Source organism: Moschus berezovskii, chromosome 12 (assembly GCF_049115385.1).
Source record: "Moschus berezovskii isolate FMDL1 chromosome 12, NW_MosBer_1.0, whole genome shotgun sequence".
In the NCBI taxonomy this organism is placed as follows: domain Eukaryota; kingdom Metazoa; phylum Chordata; class Mammalia; order Artiodactyla; family Moschidae; genus Moschus; species Moschus berezovskii.
Window position 1 is genome coordinate 86668554 of NC_142471.1, and position 21711 is coordinate 86690264.

The window sequence follows — 21711 nt, forward strand, 5'->3', positions numbered from 1 at the left end:
TAATAGGTATTCTTGTCCAGCTAATGGCTGCGTTCATCAAGGATGAGTACTAATTGTTTACTTCATCAGTTCAGTTCAGTCGCTCAGTCGTGTCCGACTCTTTGCGACCCCATGAATCACAGCATGCCAGGCCTCCCTGTCCATCACCAACTCCCAGAGTTCACTCAAACTCACGTCCATCGAGTCGGTGATGCCATCCAGTCATCTCATTCTCTGTCGTCCCCGATCTCCTCCCACCCCCAATCCCTCCTAGCATCAGAGTCTTTTCCAGTGAGTCAAGTCGTCGCATGAGGTGGCCAAAGTATTGGAGTTTCAGCTTTAGCATCAGTCCTTCCAATGAACACCCAGGATTGATCTCCTCTAGAATGGACTGGTTGGATCTCCTTGCAGTCCAAGGGACTCTCAAGAGTCTTTTCCAGCACCACAGTTCAAAAGCATCAATTCTTCGGTGATCAGCTTTCTTTACAGTCCAACTCTCACATCCATACATGACCACGGGAAAAACCATAGCCTTGACTAGACGTCTGGACCTTGGTTGGCAAAGTAATGTCTCTGCTTTTTAATATGCTCTCTAGGTTAGTCATAACTTTCCTTCCAAGGAGTAAGCGTCTTTTAATTTCATGGCTGCAATCACAATCTGCAGTGATTTTGGAGCCCCCCAAAATAAAGTCTGACACTGTTTCCAGTGTTCCCCCATCTATTTCCCATGAAGTGATGGGACCAGATGCCATGATCTTTGTTTTCTGAATGTTGATCTTCAAGCCAACCTTTTCACTCTCCTCTTTCACTTTCATCAAGAGGCTTTTGAGTTCCTCTTCACTTTCTGCCATAAGGGTGGTGTCATATCTGAGGTTATTGATATTTCTCCCAGCAATCTTGATTCCAGCTTGTGCTTCTTCCAGCCCAGCGTTCCTCATGATGTATTCTGCATAGAAGTTAAATAAGCAGGGTGACAATATACAACCCTGACGTAATCCTTTTCCTATTTGGAACCAGTCTGTTGTTCCATGTCTAGTTTACTTCATAGAGGACCTTAATTCAGTGGAGAATTTTTTCTCACTTTATTTCTGCATCTTATTTATTCCTCCTAAGGTCTAAGCTATTTTCTTACTGGATATAACTCTCTTCGTTTGTTCCAGTTTATATAGTTTTTTTCCATTTCTGTAAAGATCTTATAGTAGGACTTCTGATGAAAAATTTGAGTAAAGTTATTTTAACTTTTAATTAATCTCATTTATACTTTCATTTGACATATGACCTGTTTTATGAATTCTCTGAATGCAGAGGTATCCGAAGGAAGGCTAACAGGACAGAAGGAAGCCTCTTGCTTTATGTTTTAAAGTATTATATACCACTCCAATAAAAATTAAAAGTGTATACCTACCTGCTCCATAGCATTATTTTGCTGATCACATGCCTATATTATTTTCTTTGCCCTGGTAATGACGGATTGTAAAGTTACACATGTAAAATATAAATTTATTAATCTTCGGTTATTTTTGGATGATTTTGGAACAAACGTATCAGGCTATTTTCTTACTTCTGTACATTATATAAATTACAGGTCTCATGTGTATGTTAAAATTCTTAGTGAACCCTTAGCGTATACATTATTCTGAATAAATGTATTTTCTAAATGGGGAAGGGTCAGGGCTTGAAGTATCACAACTTCTGATTGTGATGGAAGTTTCTGAGAGTTAATGTTGCCTTAATCTTTCAAATGCATGATTTTTAGTGACTGTTTATCACCACTTTATGCTGTTTCCCCCCACTGCCCCCAGTATCTTCCTAAATACACCTACATGGAGGAATAATGTCTTCAAAAGCATTAGGTGTCTATTTGGAATCCTTTCAGACTGTTGGTCATCTTCTTCTCTCCTTCCAGGAGTCCCTGCTGCCACTGATATCTTCTCTCTCCCTTTCTTTCCCACCTGTATTGACATTTCCTCTCACCCTTGGATTTTGTGTGTAGTGTTCCCTTTTATGGCAAACAGCAGTGAATCAAAACTCATCATTTAATCTATACTTGTTCTCAGGATTATGTTAAATATTAATACTTTGCCTTCATTATTTCACTGACTCCTCACTACAGCTCTGTGCAGTAGGCACTATCATTATTCTCAGTTTACAGAAGAAGAAACAGTATTGTAGAGTCATCTGTGAAAAGGTATATGGAATTCAGTCTAGGCCTTTTAGGCTTCAGAACTGAGCTCGTATCATACGTGTGCTGGGTCTTAGATAAAAAAATTCACATAGATTAATTGGAAATAGTTTGACAGTAAGATAAAAATGTTGACAAAGCCAAGATTAATACCAAGAATTTGGTACATGCTTCCGGGAAATCAAGCACATTTTCATCTTTTTCTGAACACTGAAATCTTATTTGTTTATTTATATTGAGGTGCAATAAGATATATTAGTTTCAGATGTACAGTGTAATAATACTTGTATGTGTGGTGAAATGATCACCACCATATGAAGTCTTTATTAAAGACACAATAGCTAGTTAATCAGCTGTTTGCTGTAAATAAGATGGTTATTCTGGATTGCTCAGGTCGTAGATGTCACTAAGAACATGATTTACACATTATGATAGTATTTGTTATTGACACAAAAATTATTTATAAAGTGTTGCTTGGGGTACCAAATAACTCTCAAGCGTATGCTACTCAGTCTGGCTAGTGTTGTGAATGATCTCATAAATATGCTCATTTTTTAATATAGATTTTCCCTCTTAATTGCTATTTTAAAGATAATTCACATTTTACATCCAGAGATGGTGCTCAAGAGGATGCTAAAATACTGCTGTCTTTGTGTTTCAATTAATGCAATTATAGTATTATAATTAAAAACCATTATGAAAATTTCACAGATGTGTTATAAAAATTGCTGAACTTATTAGCAATAAACCCAGTACATTCTAGATACTCATATGTAAATTAAACGCCAACTTTTAAAAAGTGGCTTTTCTACCTTGTACTAAATGTGTTTTTTAAAACCACTTAATCTTAAGTACTTCAGTCTTATGCGTGGCGTAGGACTGCCTAACTATAGATAGTTTATATCTGTGTGTTTTTCAAAACCATGATGTTTTAAGCAGTTACACTTCATAAATAATGAAATATATATCGAATCTCTTCTCTATGCCTGTAAACAGACAAAATCTTGGAGGCTTATAATCTCGTGGAAGATACCTAGAAGTAAACAATGTGGAGTGGTGTATGCAGGTTTTCTTCGATTATTAGAGTTCTTATATTATTAGCTGGTATCTTTGTCCTGTAGACTAAAATTACAATAATATAGCCCAATATTATGCTCATTGTCAAAAATTGTTAAAATGTGTATGGGTATCAGAACACTGATGGACTCAGTATCGCTTTGAGTACATTGAGTTATTTGTGCAAAGTAAAATGATCTCCATTTTGTTCGTCTGTAAATTTGCAGAAGTTAGTTTCATATCATTGTAGAACTTCAGGGCTTTTCAGAAAGTGGGTGCTTCCCTCGGACCACCCGGTGTTGAGAGGTAGCCAGTGTAGCATCCCCAGTGCAGGTGAATAGGGAACTTGGGGATCTGTAAGAGTCAGAACCTGAACACCTGTTGGTAGATTTTAAGGTTATAGTTGTTCAATAGTGAGGAATGCTGCAAAACCAACTTAGATTATCTGAGTCAGAACACTAGCTACAGTTCTTACAGATTGTTTTAAATAGAGCTCAGTGTATGGTTAAACCTAGATGGACAGTGGTTTTCTAATCCTGGGAGCAGTGTTGTGCTCAGATGTTTAACAAGAGTTTTCATTCTTTTCTGTTGAGACATAATCTCCTTATCTCGTACACTTTGAAGTCCAATGTGATTTTAATTTTTTTTAGTAGATCAGTAGGAGTCAGATATACAAGCTGCTGCTGAACTCTGTGCACGAGCAATATAATTGTGGTGCTCAGTTATATATAAGCAGCCACCCGTGTTCTGTTATATCCTCAACCCTGGGGCAGCATGCAGACAGCGGGAAAAGCCCTTCTCTGGAGATGAACGGCACTTAGAAACATAAGGAGGCATGACAGGCTTTTTTTGGACATCATTCTTTTAATCTAAGAGCATTTGCTGAGTAACTGTCACGTGCTTGGACTGCCAGGGCAGGTGCCTCCCTCCTGAGAGAGTACAGTCTAGAGCAGTGCTTCTCCATCAGTTGCACCGTTTCCTCAGCTTTTCAGGCTCTCAGGCAAAACCCTATTTGTCCTTTGAGTCTCAGCTTTAATGTTTCTCTGGAAGCCCTACGTGGCCTGTGAGACCAGATTTCTGTGTGACTCATGCAAGCTCCTGTTGAACTTGGTGCTGCTCTGTTTTTTTGTGATAGATAACTCCAGATGCACTTGTACAGTGTCTCTTTCCTGCTGGGTCATAGGGCTCTTGAAGCACAGCAGTTAAGTGTGCCTCATTTGTAGCTGTGTTCCCTAGCCTGTCAGGTTGCTCACATGTCCTGGGTACTTAATAGCACAGGCAACAGCATTTATGGGATACTTAACAGATGTATCTTTAAAATAATAATTGAAAAGTGAGAGGCCTGAGAATTTTCTTGTCTAGAGATAGCAGCATTCAGTTCAGTTCAGTCGCTCAGTCGTGTCCGACTCTTTGCGACCCCATGAATCACAGCATGCCAGGCCTCCCTGTCCATCACCAACTCCCAGAGTTCACTCAAACTCATGTCCATTGAGCTGGTGATGCCACCCAGCCATCTCATTCTGTCTCGTCCCCGTCTTCTCCTGCCCCCAATCCCTCCCAGCATCAGACTCTTCCAGTGAGTCAAGTCGTCGCATGAGGTGGCCAAAGTATTGGAGTTTCAGCTTTAGCATCAGTCCTTCCAATGAACACCCAGGATTGATCTCCTCTAGAATGGACTGGTTGGATCTCCTTGCAGTCCAAGGGACTCTCAAGAGTCTTCTCCAGCACCACAGTTCAAAAGCATCAATTCTTTGGCAGTAAGCTTTCTTCACAGTCCAACTCTCACATCCATACATGACCACGGGAAAAACCATTGCCTTGACTAGACGGACCTTGGTTGGCAAAGTAATGTCTCTGCTTTTTAATATGCTCTCTAGGTTGGTCATAACTTTCCTTCCAAGGAGTAAGCGTCTTTTAATTTCATGGCTGCAGTCAGCATCTGCAGTGATTTTGGAGCCCCAAAAAATAAAGTCTGACACTGTTTCCACTGTTTCCCCATCTATTTCCCATGAAGTGATGGGACCAGATGCCATGATCTTTGTTTTCTGAATGTTGAGCTTCAAGCCAACCTTTTCACTCTCCTCTTTCACTTTCATCAAGAGGCTTTTGAGTTCCTCTTCACTTTCTGCCATAAGGGTGGTGTCATCTGTGTATCTGAGGTTATTGATATTTCTCCCAGCAATCTTGATTCCAGCTTGTGCTTCTTCCAGCCCAGCGTTCCTCATGATGTACTCTGCATATAAGTTAAATAAGCAGGGTGACAATATACAACCTTGACGCACTCCTTTTCCTATTTGGAACCAGTCTGTTGTTCCATGTCCAGTTCTAACTTTGCTTCACCTGCATACAGGTTTCTCAAGAGGCAGGTCAGGTGGTCTGGTATTCCCATCTCTTTCAGAATTTTGCACAGTTTATTGTGATCCACATAGTCAAAGGCTTTGGCATAGTCAATGAAGCAGAAATAGATGTTTTTCTGGAACTCTCTTGCTTTCTCCATGATCCAGCGGATGTTGGCAATTTGATCTCTGGTGCCTCTGCCTTTTCTAAAACCTGCTTGAACATCTGGGAGTTCACGGTTCACATATTGCTGAAGCCTGGCTTGGAGAATTTTGAGCATGACTTTACTAACGTGTGAGATGAGTGCAATTGTGTGGTAGTTTGAGCATTCTTTGGCATTGCCTTTCTTTGGGATTGGAATGAAGACTGACCTTTTCCAGTCCTGTGGCCATTGCTGAGTTTTCCAAATTTGCTGGCATATTGAGTGCAGCACTTTCACAGCATCATCTTTCAGGATTTGAAATAGCTCAGTTGGAATTCCATCACCTTCACTAGCTTTGTTCATAGTGATGTTCTCTAAGGCCCACTTGACTTCACATTCCAAGATGTCTGGCTCCAGGTGAGTGATCACGCCATCATGATTATCTTGGTCGTGAAGATCTTTTTTGTACAGTTCTTCTGTGTAGACCAGAAAAATCAGATTTCCATCAGCAAGACTTGAAAAGTATATCTTAAGGTTTCAGGGGGGAAACAGATCTGATTGAAGCTACCAAACTTATCTAGAGAGCAGAAGTTCAAAATGCTTCTTTTCTCATTGTGCTCTGCTGCTGCTAAATCACTTCAGTCGTGTCCAACTCTGTGCGACCCCACAGACGGCAGCTCACCAGGCTCCCTCGTCCCTGGGATTCTCCAGGCAAGAACACTGGAGTGGGTTGCCATTTCCTTCTCCACATTGTGCTCTAAACAGAAAAATTAATGTGTACTTCACGTTAGGGGAAAGAAAGAGAAACAAGAGACAAAGGGACTCTTCCAGTGAATAATTAACCAACTTACATTGTAGTCACTATGGCTGTGGTTTGAGTGTAGTTCATGGAGAGGCTTAATGAAAAAAACACGGCTTGAGTTAGAGGTCTTGAAATAAAGAGTAATTGATGATGGTGATGAGTCCGAACAGCACTGACTCTGTGCCAGGCCTTCTTTATGTGCTCAGTGTTGTGACCCCTGCACAGCAGAGGAGGAAGCTGAGGTGTAGAGGAGCACAGAGGCAGTAAGTGCTGGAGCCGGGACTTGAACTAGGTAGTAGTCGAAGAGAGAGGGAGAAGGGGCCACTCCAGGCATGAAAATTCTGAAGAGTACTCAGTTTTCAGCAATCTAATCGGATTGTTTCAATACAAAATTACATTTAAAGAGGTATAAATTGATAACGACAGGCATGCCCATCTCTTGCAAATGTTATTTCCAGTTCTCTCGGGATTATCTTTGCTCCTCTGAGAAAAGACAAGTAGACAGGTACACAAGGGGTCAGTGAGGAAAAGTGACTCTTATTGAAATAGCACACAGGTTCAGATGATTGAGAGGAGCCTGTGTTGCTGGGTAGCTTTGAAAATCACAGAGAGCAGCTTGGATGTGATGCAGGAGCCATCACACCTTTTCTTGGGCAGGTGAGAGAGGTGGTCAGAGCAATCATGCTCACTGGAGCAATGGCATTCAAATTAGAGTAGACATGGAAAAATTAGATCAGTCAGCAGGCATTTCCCGTAAAGGACAGAAAGCAAATATTTTAAGCTTTGTAGGCCGTAAAATTTCTGGCACAGTTACTCAGCCCTGCCATTGTATTGTGATATTATATTATTGTCTTATAAGTGCTGATAAGCAATTGCATATAGAACAGATGTTTAGATTTGTCTCCCAGCCAGCTCTGTTACCTTGTGTAGTAGAGACTCTTTGTGACCCCATGAACTGTAGCCTGCCATGCCCCTCTGTCCATGGAATTTCCCTGGTAAGAGTATTAGAATGAGTTGTCATTTTCTTCTCTGGGGGGTCTTCGCAAGGCAGGGATCAAACCTGCGTCCCCTGTATTAGCAGGCGGGTTCTTTGCCGCTGAGCCACCAGGGAAACCCCATTACCTTGTAAGCAGTGCAGGGTAATAATAGTGTTTTTCACTTCTTTTTGTGACTACTGTGATGAATTCACATGTCCCGAGTCCCCTCATTTTCCATTGATGGTTAAGCCAGTTATGTCAGTGGAAAAAAAACATGGACTCACCCACTGCCAGTCCCAAGGAAATGGGACTTGAAGGGCATTAGGTTGATAGGTTAGTGTCTTGTCATACGTGTTTATTTTTTTCTTTTGTGCTGTTCTTTCTGAAGAAAGAACATTCTTTGGCCACCTCATGCGACGAGTTGACTGACTGGAAAAGACTCTGATACGGGGTTGGGGGCGGGAGGAGAAGGGGATGACCGAGAATGAGATGGCTGAATGGCATCACCGACTCTGTGGACATGAGTTTGAGTGAACTCTGGGAGTTGGTGATGGACAGGGAGGCCTGGCGTGCTGTGGTTCATGGGGTCGCGGAGAGTCAGACACGACTGAGCGACTGAACTGAACTGAACTGAAAGGAGATCGATCCTGGGTATTCATTGGAAGGACTGATGCGAAAGCTGAAACTCCAGTACTTTGGCTACCTCATGCGATGAGTTGACTCACTGGAAAAGACTCTGATGCTGGGAAGGATTGGGGGCGGGAGGAGAAGGGGACGACAGAGAATGAGATGGCTGGATGGCATCACCAACTCGATGGACATGAGTTTGAGTGAACTCCAGGAGTTGGTGATGGACAGGGAGGCCTGGCATGCTGTGATTCATGGGGTTGCAAAGAGTCGGTCAGGACTGAGCAACTGAACTGAACTATGCTATTCTTTAATTGATACACTGTTTGGAGCTTTCATCCACTTCCGATCTAACTGTTCAGTCTGTATTTCTTCAGGAAGTTTGGTTTCCTAACCAGCTAGGAATTTTGATAAAATTTGATAAAGTTCCTTCATGTACTTAACTTTAAGCAGTCTGCTCAGAATATTTCTGTACCACTTGTTTTAAACAGTGGAGTTCTTGGCAATGGTCTGGTGCTCTTCTTTGCCAGATTTTAATAGTCATTTTAATGCCATGACTTTTGATAACTGAGTTATCTTTGGAGATAAAATTTTAATTAGAAATAATTTTTTATATGTTGGAAATATATAATTTATTCTCAACTGTTGTATTAATATTATTCTTTAACTTGTATAATAAAATTTAGGACATAGAAAAAACTTGATTTTCAAATAAATTTTTCAAACAAAGAATTTTAATCTTTGTTTAATTTCTTTATATAGGGGTATTGAATGGACAAGTTTAACTGGTTTTCTTTCTTTTGCTACCTCAACACCAAACAACATGGGATTAGTGAGAAATGAACTTCAACTGGTTGATCTTCCAACAGGTTTGTGTATTTAGACTATTAAAATATTTAAAACGGTACATCATGTTGATCAAAGATGCTGCTATTTAGAAGATGTGTTCAAAGTTCTTTCTTTAACCTTGGAATTTTCTTCTTATTTATGTATTCATTTTTATATATTTTATGTTTGTGTATTCATTTTTTGGTTGCTCTGTAATAATTGCCTTAGAAAAGACTCATCATTGTTTGTATGCAAATTGTGTTAGCACAAGTTCATGGAGTACCATTAGCCCAAATGGACAGATTCACAAATGGGATATCAGTTCTACTTCCAAGTACATTGTTCCGGGTAACCAGAAGTACAATTTTAAAATAAATCTTTGTAGTTACACTTTTTTAGAATCTTTTAAAAATTTTTTGACCTCTTCAGGAAACCCTTAAAAATCTTTCAAGAATTGTTGTAAAATGCTCAGCTTTGAAACCTGATATTCTCTGGCTGACTAGTATGAAAACTTAATTTAGAAGTTTAAAGGCATTACAATAGGAAATATTCCCAATAAAGTAACTTGTTCACAATTGTTAAAAACCTACAACCCAGTGAGTTTCAAAATAAGAACTTAAAAGCAGAGTAAGGTGACGCTTTTATATTATTTTTTATATAGCACATGGAATGATTTCAAGTATTTTTTTTAACAAAATTATGGGGAGGTTTTTTTAATGGCTTTGCAATATAAATGTATGTAGTTTCAACCAATAAGTTATATGTGTGTGTAGTAAATCATGTTTATGGTTGCTTCCTTGTGTTGTCAATACATATTTCCAATTTATAGTTCTTACTTATCAGATTATGTTACTAAGCCTCAAAGAATTAGCTCCTGTTAGTCCAGTGTTGCTCTAGTCTAGTTGGAAATGACCTGCCTGGTGACCCATATCCCTGCATTCCTGATTTGTTGATAAACTGACACTGGTCACTGCAGTCACATGGTAGCCCAGGGATGAAATGCTGTCCTGTAGTATCATTCACTAAAAACATGCCTGTGCATTTTTCCCATCAGCTCAGGTGCAGAACTCTTAGATCACTCAAAATCTGTCTTTCACAGATTTCTTCATGAAGTACAGATTTCTAAGTAAAAGATACTGACTCTTTTTAGGTAGGACATTTAAGTTCATAAATTATAGATTTTTACAGCCTTGTCTTCTAAGGAGACCAGCAGACTAGCAGAGCCAGGAAAGGGTGTAGGGTGTTTGGCGAATAGTAACAGTGAGATTCGATGTGATGACCTTGAAGAGCAGGGAGACATGTAGGTATTCATTTGTCTTTGAATTGAGTCTCTTCTCTCTTTTGTTTAATGTAGATGGAAATCTAGGAGATGCTATTAAAATATTTTTTCAAACATAAGGTAGAACTTTTTTTTCTTTTAGTTGTAGAAAACTGTTTAACTTCTTTGGGTGTTAACTCATTCTTAATATTCCCCAATTCAGTTTATAGAGACCTTTGGAGGAACATGTCAAAATATTGTAGTTGAGTATTTTGCACATGGGACAAGAAATCTTCAATACCTATTCAAAGAGTGTTTTCCCCATTAGTTAATATTTGTAAACATGGAAATGTTTATAATACTTTGAATGCACCAGTAGTTTTTATAGTAGATAACTGCTTTACTGTAGATGCATTAAAACTTTAGAAATTGATGTTTCTAAATTTCTAAAATTAAATTATTTGAAAGGTACCACAGAAGGGCATTAAGAAATTCTATAAAAAGTAGATATTTGAATGTAAGTAATACATTGTTGGTCTTATACTACTTTTGATTTAGTTTTGAATTTAGATGATTAGAAACAGCTTAAAGCAAACGGAAGAGTGAGGAGGAGACTAGAAGTTACCACTGATCAAATTACATTGGTACAGCTTTTAGTCTCTTATGCGTTTCATGTGCTGTTTTTACATTTTGTTTAATATTTACAATTAAAGGCAGGAGCATTGCTTTCCGTGGTGAACGAGGTAATGATGAGTCGCCCATCGAAATGATTAAAGTATCTCATTTGAAGTAAGTGTCAACCATAAAAAAAAAAATCTGGTGTTATCACAAGGGAATCTCAAGCATTTTTTTTTCATTTTTAAGGAAATGAGAACATGCATGCATGTGCATAGCATTTCTTAGTGGTAGCAAATTGTGATGTGCAGCTGTATCACAGAAAATATTTTAATTGCAAAATTAAGTTGCTATTGCTTTTAATTCTCCGTTTCTGTAAAGACAAGGTGACTTATCTGAATCTTAACATTTCATCAGATTGGTAAAATGAGTAACCCCATTTTGTTCAACTATAGCTGTATTGATAGAAGTACCTGTTACTCACTAAGAAATGTTATTTGTTATTTGGTGAAGTTCTTTGTTGAGCTTCTACCTCAGTATGTGCTTATTGAGTGAAATAATTAATTTTCCTTGTTTATAACCTGGATCTAATTCTAGTAAGTTTTTTGTTCCAAGGAAAGATATATGTAAAGCAGAATCATTGACAACAGAGATTGACTGAAAACTAATCAAAAGAACAAAGAAAGAAGGAGTAAGCACAATGAAATTGTTTTCAACATTGCTTTAGCTTTTTGAGGATCTCTGCATTTCCATATAAATTTTAGAATCAACGTAACCAGTTTTATCATAAAAGCTTACTGGGATTTTGATTGTGATTCCATTGAATCCGTGAATCAACATGGGGAAGAACTGACATCTTACAAAGTTTTGTGATTCATGAGCATGGTATATCTCTCCATTTATTTAGTTCTTTAATTTCGTTCAGTAATATTGTATAGTTTCCAGTATACAGGTCCTGTGCATCATTTGTGAATTATTTTTTGCTTTTTCTTTGATGATATTATAAATTATATTTTTTCTTCTGTTAATTTCCATTTTCAATTATTCATATACTGAAATAGTTTGACACAATAATATTATTTATAACAGTATATAAGCTTTATGTGTACAACACTATATTTCCACTTCTATTATATATACTCCACAACATGCTCACCACCCAAATTTTATTTTGTCTGTCACCATACATTTGATCTCCTTTACCCATTTTACCCTCTCCCCCACGTCCTTCCCTATGGTAATCACTACTTTGTTCTCTGTATATCAGTAAATTATATCAATCAGTTTTATTAATTGTTTCAAAGAAAATCCTTTGGGCTTCTTTCATTTTTCTTAGTGGTTTTCTGTTTTCTGTTCCGCTGACTGCCCATGCTTATATCTTGAGTTACTGACTTCTTTATCACTGAAATAACCTGTTTGTCTTTTCTCAGAAGTTTAATCTGATTAGTATAGGCACTCTCGCTTTCTTTCGATTAGTATTTGCATGGTATCTCTTTTTCCTTCCTCCTATTTGTAACTTATCTCTGTCTTTGTATTTAAAGTTGATTTCTGAAAGAGAACATATAATTGGGCTTATTTTACTATTTGATAATCTCTGCTTCTAATTACAGTGTCTATATTATTCATATTTAATGCAATTACAACATGGCTTATGTTTTCATCTGCCATTTTGGTAGTTATTTTCTCTTTTCTCATTTTAAGTAAATTAATATAGTTTATAATTATGTTAGGTTCAATTTCTCATAGGCAAAATATCAGTAAAATCCACATAAACAAAAGTTCTTTGGGGAAGATTCTCAGTAATTTTTTCAAATGTAAGGGAGTCCTGCCACAAAAAGGTCTGATAATTGCTCAAACTATTTGGACACCAGATTTTTCTATTTCTCCTCAGTCTTGACTCTACACAAGCCTACTAAATTAATACATCCTAAACGTCTGGTCACATCATCACCACTGCCTCAAAACTCAAGGATCCCTGTTCTCTACAGAATGAATCTCTGTTCATGATAGTATTGCATTTTAGGGTGTCTTGGGCTTTTGTTGTGAATCTAGAATTCACATGTTAATCTTCTTTCTCACGATGATTGTTCTCATCTCACATGCTCTGCATTTCAGGTAGCATATTCCCCCCGCACACTCTGTCTCCTTTTCTGTCTTTTGCCGTTTATCACACTTGTAACTCTGCCTAGAATGCTGTTTCCCTATTGTCACAGCTAATGTCAGCTTTCACAGTGAATCTTTATAGCGTTTACCAGATTCTCTGTTATTTGTCTTAGTTATCTACATACGTGTCTCTGCTTGTTTTTATATTGGATATAATAAAAGTGTGACATATTTCATTTACATAATCCATTGTGATTTATAAGATCCTTTCGTGTGTGCCATCCCTTTTTCTTTATCCTTGTAGTATTTAGTGAGGTCGATGAGGCAGGCATTATTAACACCATTTAAAGGTAAGTAGACTAAAACTCAAAAGGTCACATGGTTTATCTGAGGTCATATAATTATCGAGTGGGAGAATCTTAAGTCTTGTGATGCACTGAGCTACAAGTCACATTTCCTATCTGTCACAGTTCCCCACAGTCAGCATGATAGAAACTTCACTCACTTTTTCATTTAGTTTTTCCCATAACCTGCATACTGATCAGCCCATTGATGCAAATAGTGGTATTTTCATGTCTCGATGAGAAAACTGAGCCTCAGGAGGGTTATTTTAAGATTTGAATGTGAACTCATGCCTTTTCTCATTCTTCATTCTGAGGTAGGCTCCTTGCCCTGATGGTGTGTGTGACTCTCACAGGTCATCTTAGAGCTTTACCTTCTTAGGACTACTAATCAAGAGGGCTAAAAGTTAGTTTAAATTCTCTTCGTTTAGAATGTGTCATCTGAGCTTCATGAACTTTTTATTTGTACTACTTATGGTGAAAATACTGCAAAAAGAGCTTCATTTAGTAATTTTGTTTATTTTAGGCAGTATTTGGCAGTTGTATTTAAAGATAAACCCCTGGAGTTATGGGATGTTAGGACTTGTACCATTCTTAGAGAAATGTCAAAAAACTTCCCTGCAATAACTGCTTTGGTAAGTTACAGTTTTAAAGAAGTAAACAGTTTATTTGGGTATGTATATACATGGTGAATATTTTTCTTTAACTCAGATTAAAATCATTACTGTTATATGTTTTATTACCAAAAAAAAAGTATATTCAGAGAAGATCTAAACAAATGGAGATGATTCTTATTTTCTTGGATGGGTTAAACTAATATTATGTTAAAGTCCAATTAAAATTTAATTTAGATATTTTGAGGAGCATGGTAAACACATTCTAAAATGTTTATGGAAAAATAAAAGTCCTCGTAGCTAAGTTAACCTTGGAAAAAACAGAGTAATATAGGCGGTATGGGTGGAGGTAGGTCCCATCCCGCTCCATACAGTACATATAAAACCATAGAAATAAAGTAATGTCATATATTGACCCAAGTAAGAGAAATGTATCAGTATAATAAAGAGCTCATTAATAGCCCATAAATATTTGTTAACTTAATGTACAGCAAAGTAACTTACAAACCCAAGGGGAGGGACAGTCTGTTTAGTAGAAAATGTTGGGGAACCTCTTACTTCATAGAGGGAAATACTGGATTTATGCATGATACCATATTCAGAGGTAGGCTCTGCAAGATTAATGACCTAAATGTGAAAGTAAGTACAGCTATAAAATTAATATAATCAAATACAGAAGAATATTTTTCTGTTCTGGGGACAAAAGAGGATATCGGAAGCACAAACCAAAAGGCAGAAAAGTAATTATGAATTTGATGACATCAAGATTGGTGCTTTCTATTTCAATGAATCATACCACTGTCAAAGTTAAATATGGAAGACAATTTTTAAAAAAGAAATTGTCCAGTGTCTTAAGATGGACAGAGGACTAACTAATCCCTCTAAGGAATTAGTATTGTGGGAACTCCTGCAGTGAAGCAGTAGTAGCCCCAGTGGAAAGATGGACAAGATGAAAGATGTGACTGGTTAATGAATGTCAGAGATACCTTAAAGGCCAACAAGCATGTGAAAAATATTCAGAATCCTGGGTTTTGAGATGTGCAAAGTAAAATGGCCATGATAAACCTTTTAGACAAAAATTGGAATGCCAGTAGCATCCCGTGTAGGTGAGGTATGGGCTGTAAGAATTCTTAAGCACTGCTGGTAGGGATGTAGACAAGTGAAGCCATTCTGCAGAGCAAACTGGCAGCACTTAGTCAAACACAGACATCCTCTTTGCCCCCGCTGGTCAGCTTCTGGTCATACAGGAACTTCTGTGTGGACATCGAAATTTCAGTGCAGTGTAATTTCCCATGATGAGAATATAGAGACAGTCTAGGTGTCCTTTCCTGGGAAAACTAAAAACTAGACTAAAAATTGGCAGGTGTACCCATGAAGTGCTATGTAACATACAGAAACAACAGAGGTGGGACTTGAATACATTGTGCCGAGTAAAAAGAGCAATGGGATGAGACACATAACCCACTACTATTCATGCAGACCACAAATACGGGCATGTAAAAAGCTACATGTTTAAGCATTTATACATGTGAGAGGACACTAGATTAAATGCTTTAGAATAAACAGGAGGAAATAAAAGGAGAGGTTTGGGGTGGGCCTACAGGTGATAATGGGCAATGATGGAGGAGTGTGTGATCAGGTCACCTAAGGGGGAGGTGGGTGGGTGAGGAGTGGGAAGTACCATAGCTAAATGTATTATTTTGATTTTGAAAAATGAAAGCATCAAAAGTTTAAGCCTTTTGGAGTTTGCCATTAAGCTCTTTTCCCTTAAGCTCTAATTGAAGATTAGAGGTGGAAGGAAATAGAGATAGCTTATAAGCCTCTGTCATAAGCTCTAATAAAAATACATGCCTTCAGCCTTTCTAAAAATAAAGAAAATAGTAAAACTTAACAAATTGTGAGTTCTGGGGTAGTAACAAGAAGTGATGCTGGGCAGTGGTGAGTATGGCCCGCTTTTCTGGAAGAAAGAGGGACTGAGCACTTGTGGGTGTGTCTGTCTTTGATTCACAGGAATGGTCACCTTCTCACAACTTGAAGAGCTTGAGGAAGAAACAGCTGGCCACCCGAGAGGCCATGGCCCGCCAGACCGTGGTCTCAGATACAGAGCTGAGTGTTGTTGAGTCATCTGTGATCAGGTGCCCTGCTTCCGCCACTGTCATTTGTAATAACCTGGTTATTACAGATAACCAGGAATTTATTATTTCCTAGTTGGGAAATTTGTTAAGTCCTGGTTGGGAATTTGATGGGTGGCATCCTAAGGCATCTCTAGTCTGCTTTGGAACAGACTTTGATGGTTCAGTACACGCTCATATGACTGAAGAGCGTGTCAGCACCTGTTAGTGAGCATGACTGATTCTCGGTGCTTTTTGGCTCCATAGACTTCAGCTTCTGAAGTTCAAATGAACGTAGCCTGAACACCCAGGTGAATCCTGTTGTCATTTATGTTCACCACAGAAAATGTATTAGGAATTCTAACTTTTGTACTGCCCCGTCCCCACCAGATTTACAAATAAAAAACTTCAGAGAATGATGGGCCAAGGTAAGGCCTCTGTTTTGCAGCAGAAACAGCGAAGAGGCTTCTTTCCCATGTGAAGTCTAGATCACTACATTCTTCTGTACAGGGTAAACAGTCAGTCGTGGTATGAAGAATAATTTGTGTTTTCCTATTACTGCTGGGCAAAGATTAGTTTCAGGCTTTTTTTTTTTTTTTTTAGTGATTTGACCTCCTGTTAATCCATCTGTATTTTGGGTGAGTTAATTCATTATGTCACTCTAGGGAAAAAAAAAAAATCTTCATCTTCTTTTCCTCTATGCCAAAGCTTGTTGCAGGAGGCTGAAAGTAAATCTGAACTCAGTCAGAACATCTCTGCCCGGGAGCATTTTGTGTTCACCGATAATGACGGCCAAGTTTATCATCTCACTGTTGAAGGAAACTCAGTGAAAGACAGTGCTCGGATCCCACCAGACGTGAGTCCAAACTGTGGTTAAATCTACATGAAAATTTCTTACCATAGACCTCATTAGTTCTATATCCAGTGAAGCCACAGTTAAGGTGGAAAACTATTTCAGAAAAGTTTAAATAAACTTTACTAAGGAGATATTACCATTGATTAAATCTGTCCCATAACTATTTTGATGACATACCATGTGCTGCTCATTTTTGTCATTATAATAATTCATGAGGAACTATTTCCATTTTATCTGTGATAGGATTGAGGGAAAATGAGTAACTTTCTCCAGGTTGCCCAGCCTTGTGATGTGCCAGAGCAGCGATTAAACCCAGGTCTATGTGTCTGACTCTAGTCTCTCCTCTTTCCATTTCAGGTGTTACCCTGAAGGATTTTATTTAAAATCTAGTATTATTTTTAGGTAACAGTAATTAGGCTGTAGGTGTAAAGGTATTTATTAATCTTTACTAACATATATGACCCCCATGGCCTTGTGGAATTCTCTAAGGATTTATAGTTAATAATTTGTGTCAGTATATATCTCAGGGTTTTTTTTACTGAGTGGATGAAGAAAATGTTTTTGCTAATATTACTATAACTGTTACGTAGAGGATGAGATTTTATATATATATATGTATATATAACTTACTATATATAACAAGCATGTGAAAGTGCTTTTCAAGCTATAATTCCAGTTTTACTGTTACATAGAATGAGTCATATCTGAGATTTAGTAATGTCTATTTTAAACTCTTAATAGTGCCAAAAGTTTTCACTAGTTTGAAAGGATAAAAATAATGCAAATGTGAAAGATTGATATTTGGCATTATAATAGGAGCAGTAACCTAATTTTAAGGGCATAGAAAGAAAAACTGCAGTTCAAGAGCATGGCCTTAAGAGTTGCAGTGTAAAGAGCTCTACTCTGGAAAATCAGTTTGCTTTCAGAGCTCCTCCTTTAGATCTCAGAGAAGGCCCCACCTTACCTCCTCTAGTGCCACTTGCAAATAGCTCATTCTCTTTGTTTTCTAATTACATCACCTTTGAGATTAGAATAGAAATAATCCAATAATTTCTAAGATTCTAGCTTCCCCCACTCTAAAAAAGTTTAAAACTTTTGAACACTAGACACATGAATTTTCCTTTTTGTAAGGAAGAAAGGGAGAAAGAAAAGTCCTGCTGCTTTCAGGATTATTGCACAACACAGCTTTTAAAATTCTGCTGCTGCTTATGGAGGTCTGGTCAGGATATAGCAAGTCTTAATTCTGCCTGCCAGATCCTTTTATTCCACAGCTGGAAGCAGTTTCTTCAAAGAATGATCCAGCCTCCAGTGAAATTAGTGCATATTTTAGAGCAGATTATTTTAGGAAAAGAGAGTTATGTATCTACTGTATAAAACATGAATGATTGATTTGGGTTCATTATTTTTATTTTCAGTAATCAAAATATTTTTCAATGACCAGTGTGTAGAATTCAGGCAGAGGTTTTGTTTATTTTAATCTTTTTCTTTACCTTCCTTCCAAATATAAAGTACTAAGCCACTAAGCCATTTATTTTGAGTTGGAACTTTACCTTTAAATTTTGGCCCCAGAACTATAGAGCATATAAAAATGGTAAAAAGAAGAAGCTTGATATATTTTAAATTACATTCCCATGGAGAGTTTATTCAGAAAACTGTGGGAGAGAATGATTATCTGTTTGCTACCAGCTTTACTTTGATCCTTTGAACATCATGTTTTACATGTAGGCAACATATCAGTGCCAACTAATAATACTCCACTGAGTTTTAAATCTTTCATTGGTTCTCTTGGGATTATTTGGAGTCAGAAAGCGAGTTTGTCCCACATTTCTCCGAAAGCACCTTAGAATCTTCATATGGCTTGTATCCCATCAACAGACTCTTAGGTAGAAAGTTCTAATACATCACTTGTAATTCTAAGCTGGTAACAGATTTCTGGACTGAATTTTTAATATTCTAATTTTTAGAAGTTAGAAAGTAATGTAAAAATGTTAAAAAAAATTCTCAGGACTAAAAAAGTTGAATTTAAAGGCAAACTCTTAAACATTCTGTTAATATGGTCAGAAGAACAGAAATAAGATCTTGGATTATTGCTTTACACTGTACTGAATTCTATTTATTTAACATAGCTTTCTAAGTTTTTTACTAATCGAATCATTAAAATAATAATTTTTAATCCAATTTTATCTTTTGTTTCTTGACTACCACTAGGATTTATGCAGTATTTGGTGTATGTGCAAGTCTTTTAACAGCCAATTTAGCAAAACTCTGGAGCATTCCTACTTCTTACTAGCAATACCATGAGAACCAAACGTGAATTTTTAATATTGTTCTATAAATGATGAAACAAGATTTCTTTGAATATAAGAATATAAGTAGAAAAGTAATTGAGCAATATTATTGAATAGCTAGCATTATATTGACTCTGTGGCAAACAATTGTCATAAGGCCTTTACCTGTAAAAATTTATTAATACTAATAGGAACTCCTCAAATTTTATGAGCTTGCCCTACTTTATATAAATCCAGACATATAAAGATTAAGTAAGCATGCCCCACATCACACAGCAAATTCGGTGATGCAGCTGGGATTGAGGTCCACACAGCTTTCCTGAGAGCCCCAGCGCCGCATCCCTCCATCACAGTACCTCTGTGCGTGTGTTAGAGCTAGCTGCATGCTCCTTCCAGCCCACTTTGATTTATTACAGAAGTGTCTCGTTCTTGTATTTGTGTTTCCCTGTGTAACTTCTCTGCAGAACTTTTGTGAATTCAGATTTTACAGATGCCTTCAGTATACAGTATCTCTTCTTCATTATTCATAAAGGTATCAGTGAAGCTGTGAATCTTTTTTTCTTTTTTAATTAAAATATAGTCGATATACAGTATTATGTTAGTTTCAGGTGCACTGCATAGTGATGGATCCTCAGTAGAAGAATTGCTGAACAGTTAGTTGTGAGACAGCTCTGAGTTCCCCCAGAATAAATGTGTTCATCGTTTAGCAGTGAGGGATAACTTGGAGACAGGAGCTCCTGAAAGGATGTCCTTTCCTTCTCTTTTTTCTTCTTTTAATTTTCTTTTCTCTGAAGTAGTTCTTCCTCAAAAGGCATCCCTTCTCTATAAATATAGTTCAGATAATAATGTCTATTGAATTGAAATCTTCTGTTTCTTCTTAGTTGAAATTGAAATGCTAGCTCTTAGTGACTAAACTCTGTTAGTGGTTGATGATGTTCATACTATAATTAGGTTTTATTAAGATATCTTTGGGGCTTCCCTGGTGGCTCAGTCTGTAGAGAATCCACCTGCAATACAGGAGACCCAAGTTCGATCCCTGGGTTGGGAAGATCCCCTGGAGAATGAGATAACACTCACTGCAGTATTCTTGCTTGGGAGATCCCATGGACAGAGGAGCCTGGTGGGCTACGGTCTATGGGGTTGTAAAGAGTTGGACACGACTTAGCAACTAAACCACCAGCAAGATATCTTTATTATTTCATCACAGTTGTTAAATAAAAGTATTTCTCTGTTGTGACTGCTTATAAGTGGCGAAATTGATATGTGTTTGTTGCTGTTCTTTTCTAGGGGAGTATGGGTAGCATTACTTGCATTGCTTGGAAAGGTGATACATTAGTTCTTGGAGATATGGATGGAAATTTAAATTTTTGGGATTTGAAAGGCAGAGTATCCAGGTATGTGTCAAGAATTCAAGGGTATTATTTGGCAGAAACAAAAATCTTGATATAGTTCCATTGGAGGCTTGTCACTTGGCAGCAGCGTCATTAAATATAGTCATGTGCAGGTTGGACCCTTGGGTCTCTTGTTATAGAACTTGGGAGGAATGGCCTTGAGCTAAACTCTGATTGCCTTCTCTGAGGAATATTCATAGATGACCCTTACCTAAAGGTGGCCCACACAGAAGTGCTGGGGCACTATTCCAACTGTTGTTAAAAAGCAGACCATGTCTGTCATATGTGTGACCCCTGTCCCAGAAAGCAGAGTGGTTCTCCTGTCAGGTCACTCAGTTCAGTTCAGTCGCTCAGTCGTGTCCGACTCTTTGCGACCCCATGAATCACAGCACGCCAGGCCTCCCTGTCCATCACCAACTCCCGGAGTTCACTCAAACTCAGGTCCATCGAGTCGGTGATGCCATCCAGCCATCTCATTCTCTGTCGTCCCCTTCTCCTCCCGCCCCCAATCCTTCCCAGCATCAGAGTCTTTTCCAGTGAGTCAAGTCGTCGCATGAGGTGGCCAAAGTATTGGAGTTTCAGCTTTAGCATCAGTCCCTCCAATGAACACCCAGGACTGATCTCCTCTAGAATGGACTGGTTGGATCTCCTTGCAGTCCAAGGGACTCTCAAGAGTCTTCTACAACACCACAGTTCAAAAGCATCAATTCTTCGGCGCTCAGCTTTCTTCACAGTCCAACTCTCACATCCATACATGACCACTGGAAAAACCATAACCTTGACGAGACCTTTTCAAAAGCAGAAATAGAAAGAGACATTGGACATACCTCTCAGTGACGAGATATTACTCTACTTCATATTGGTGTTTTGGTTTCTCTTTGTCCTCAGAGGAATACCTACACACCGAAGCTGGGTGAAGAAGATTCGTTTCGCCCCTGGTAAAGGAAACCAAAAATTAATAGCAATGTACAATGATGGAGCTGAAGTATGGGATTCTAAAGAGGTAAGCCCAGCTTCACTGGGTTCACTGCAAATGAAGCTGCTGGTCACGGGAACTATGTACTTTTTTTCCTTCCTTCTGATTTATAAATGGGTTTGTCAAGCTTCTTAGAACAGTTTTCTTCCTTGTAAAATTTTTCTTTTATAGTATTTCTGTCCTAAAGGTGACAGCTCAACAGATTGTTAATGTTATCACTATCTCTGG

At 38.0% G+C, this 21711-nt stretch overlaps 1 protein-coding gene across 5 annotated transcripts in view; it reads left to right on the forward strand.

Annotated features, from left to right (window-relative positions):
• WDR11 (WD repeat domain 11) overlaps positions 1-21711 on the forward strand; it is a 67608-nt gene that overhangs the window by 23886 nt on the left and 22011 nt on the right. For all 5 annotated transcript variants that reach the window (XM_055424521.2, XM_055424522.2, XM_088842378.1 and 2 more), the window contains 7 exons: positions 8865-8971; positions 10902-10977; positions 13774-13882; positions 15872-15996; positions 16681-16828; positions 20404-20510; positions 21396-21510. In XM_055424521.2, coding sequence (XP_055280496.1) covers positions 8865-8971; positions 10902-10977; positions 13774-13882; positions 15872-15996; positions 16681-16828; positions 20404-20510; positions 21396-21510 — 787 coding nt within the window. The remainder of the gene's footprint in view (positions 1-8864; positions 8972-10901; positions 10978-13773; positions 13883-15871; positions 15997-16680; positions 16829-20403; positions 20511-21395; positions 21511-21711) is intronic.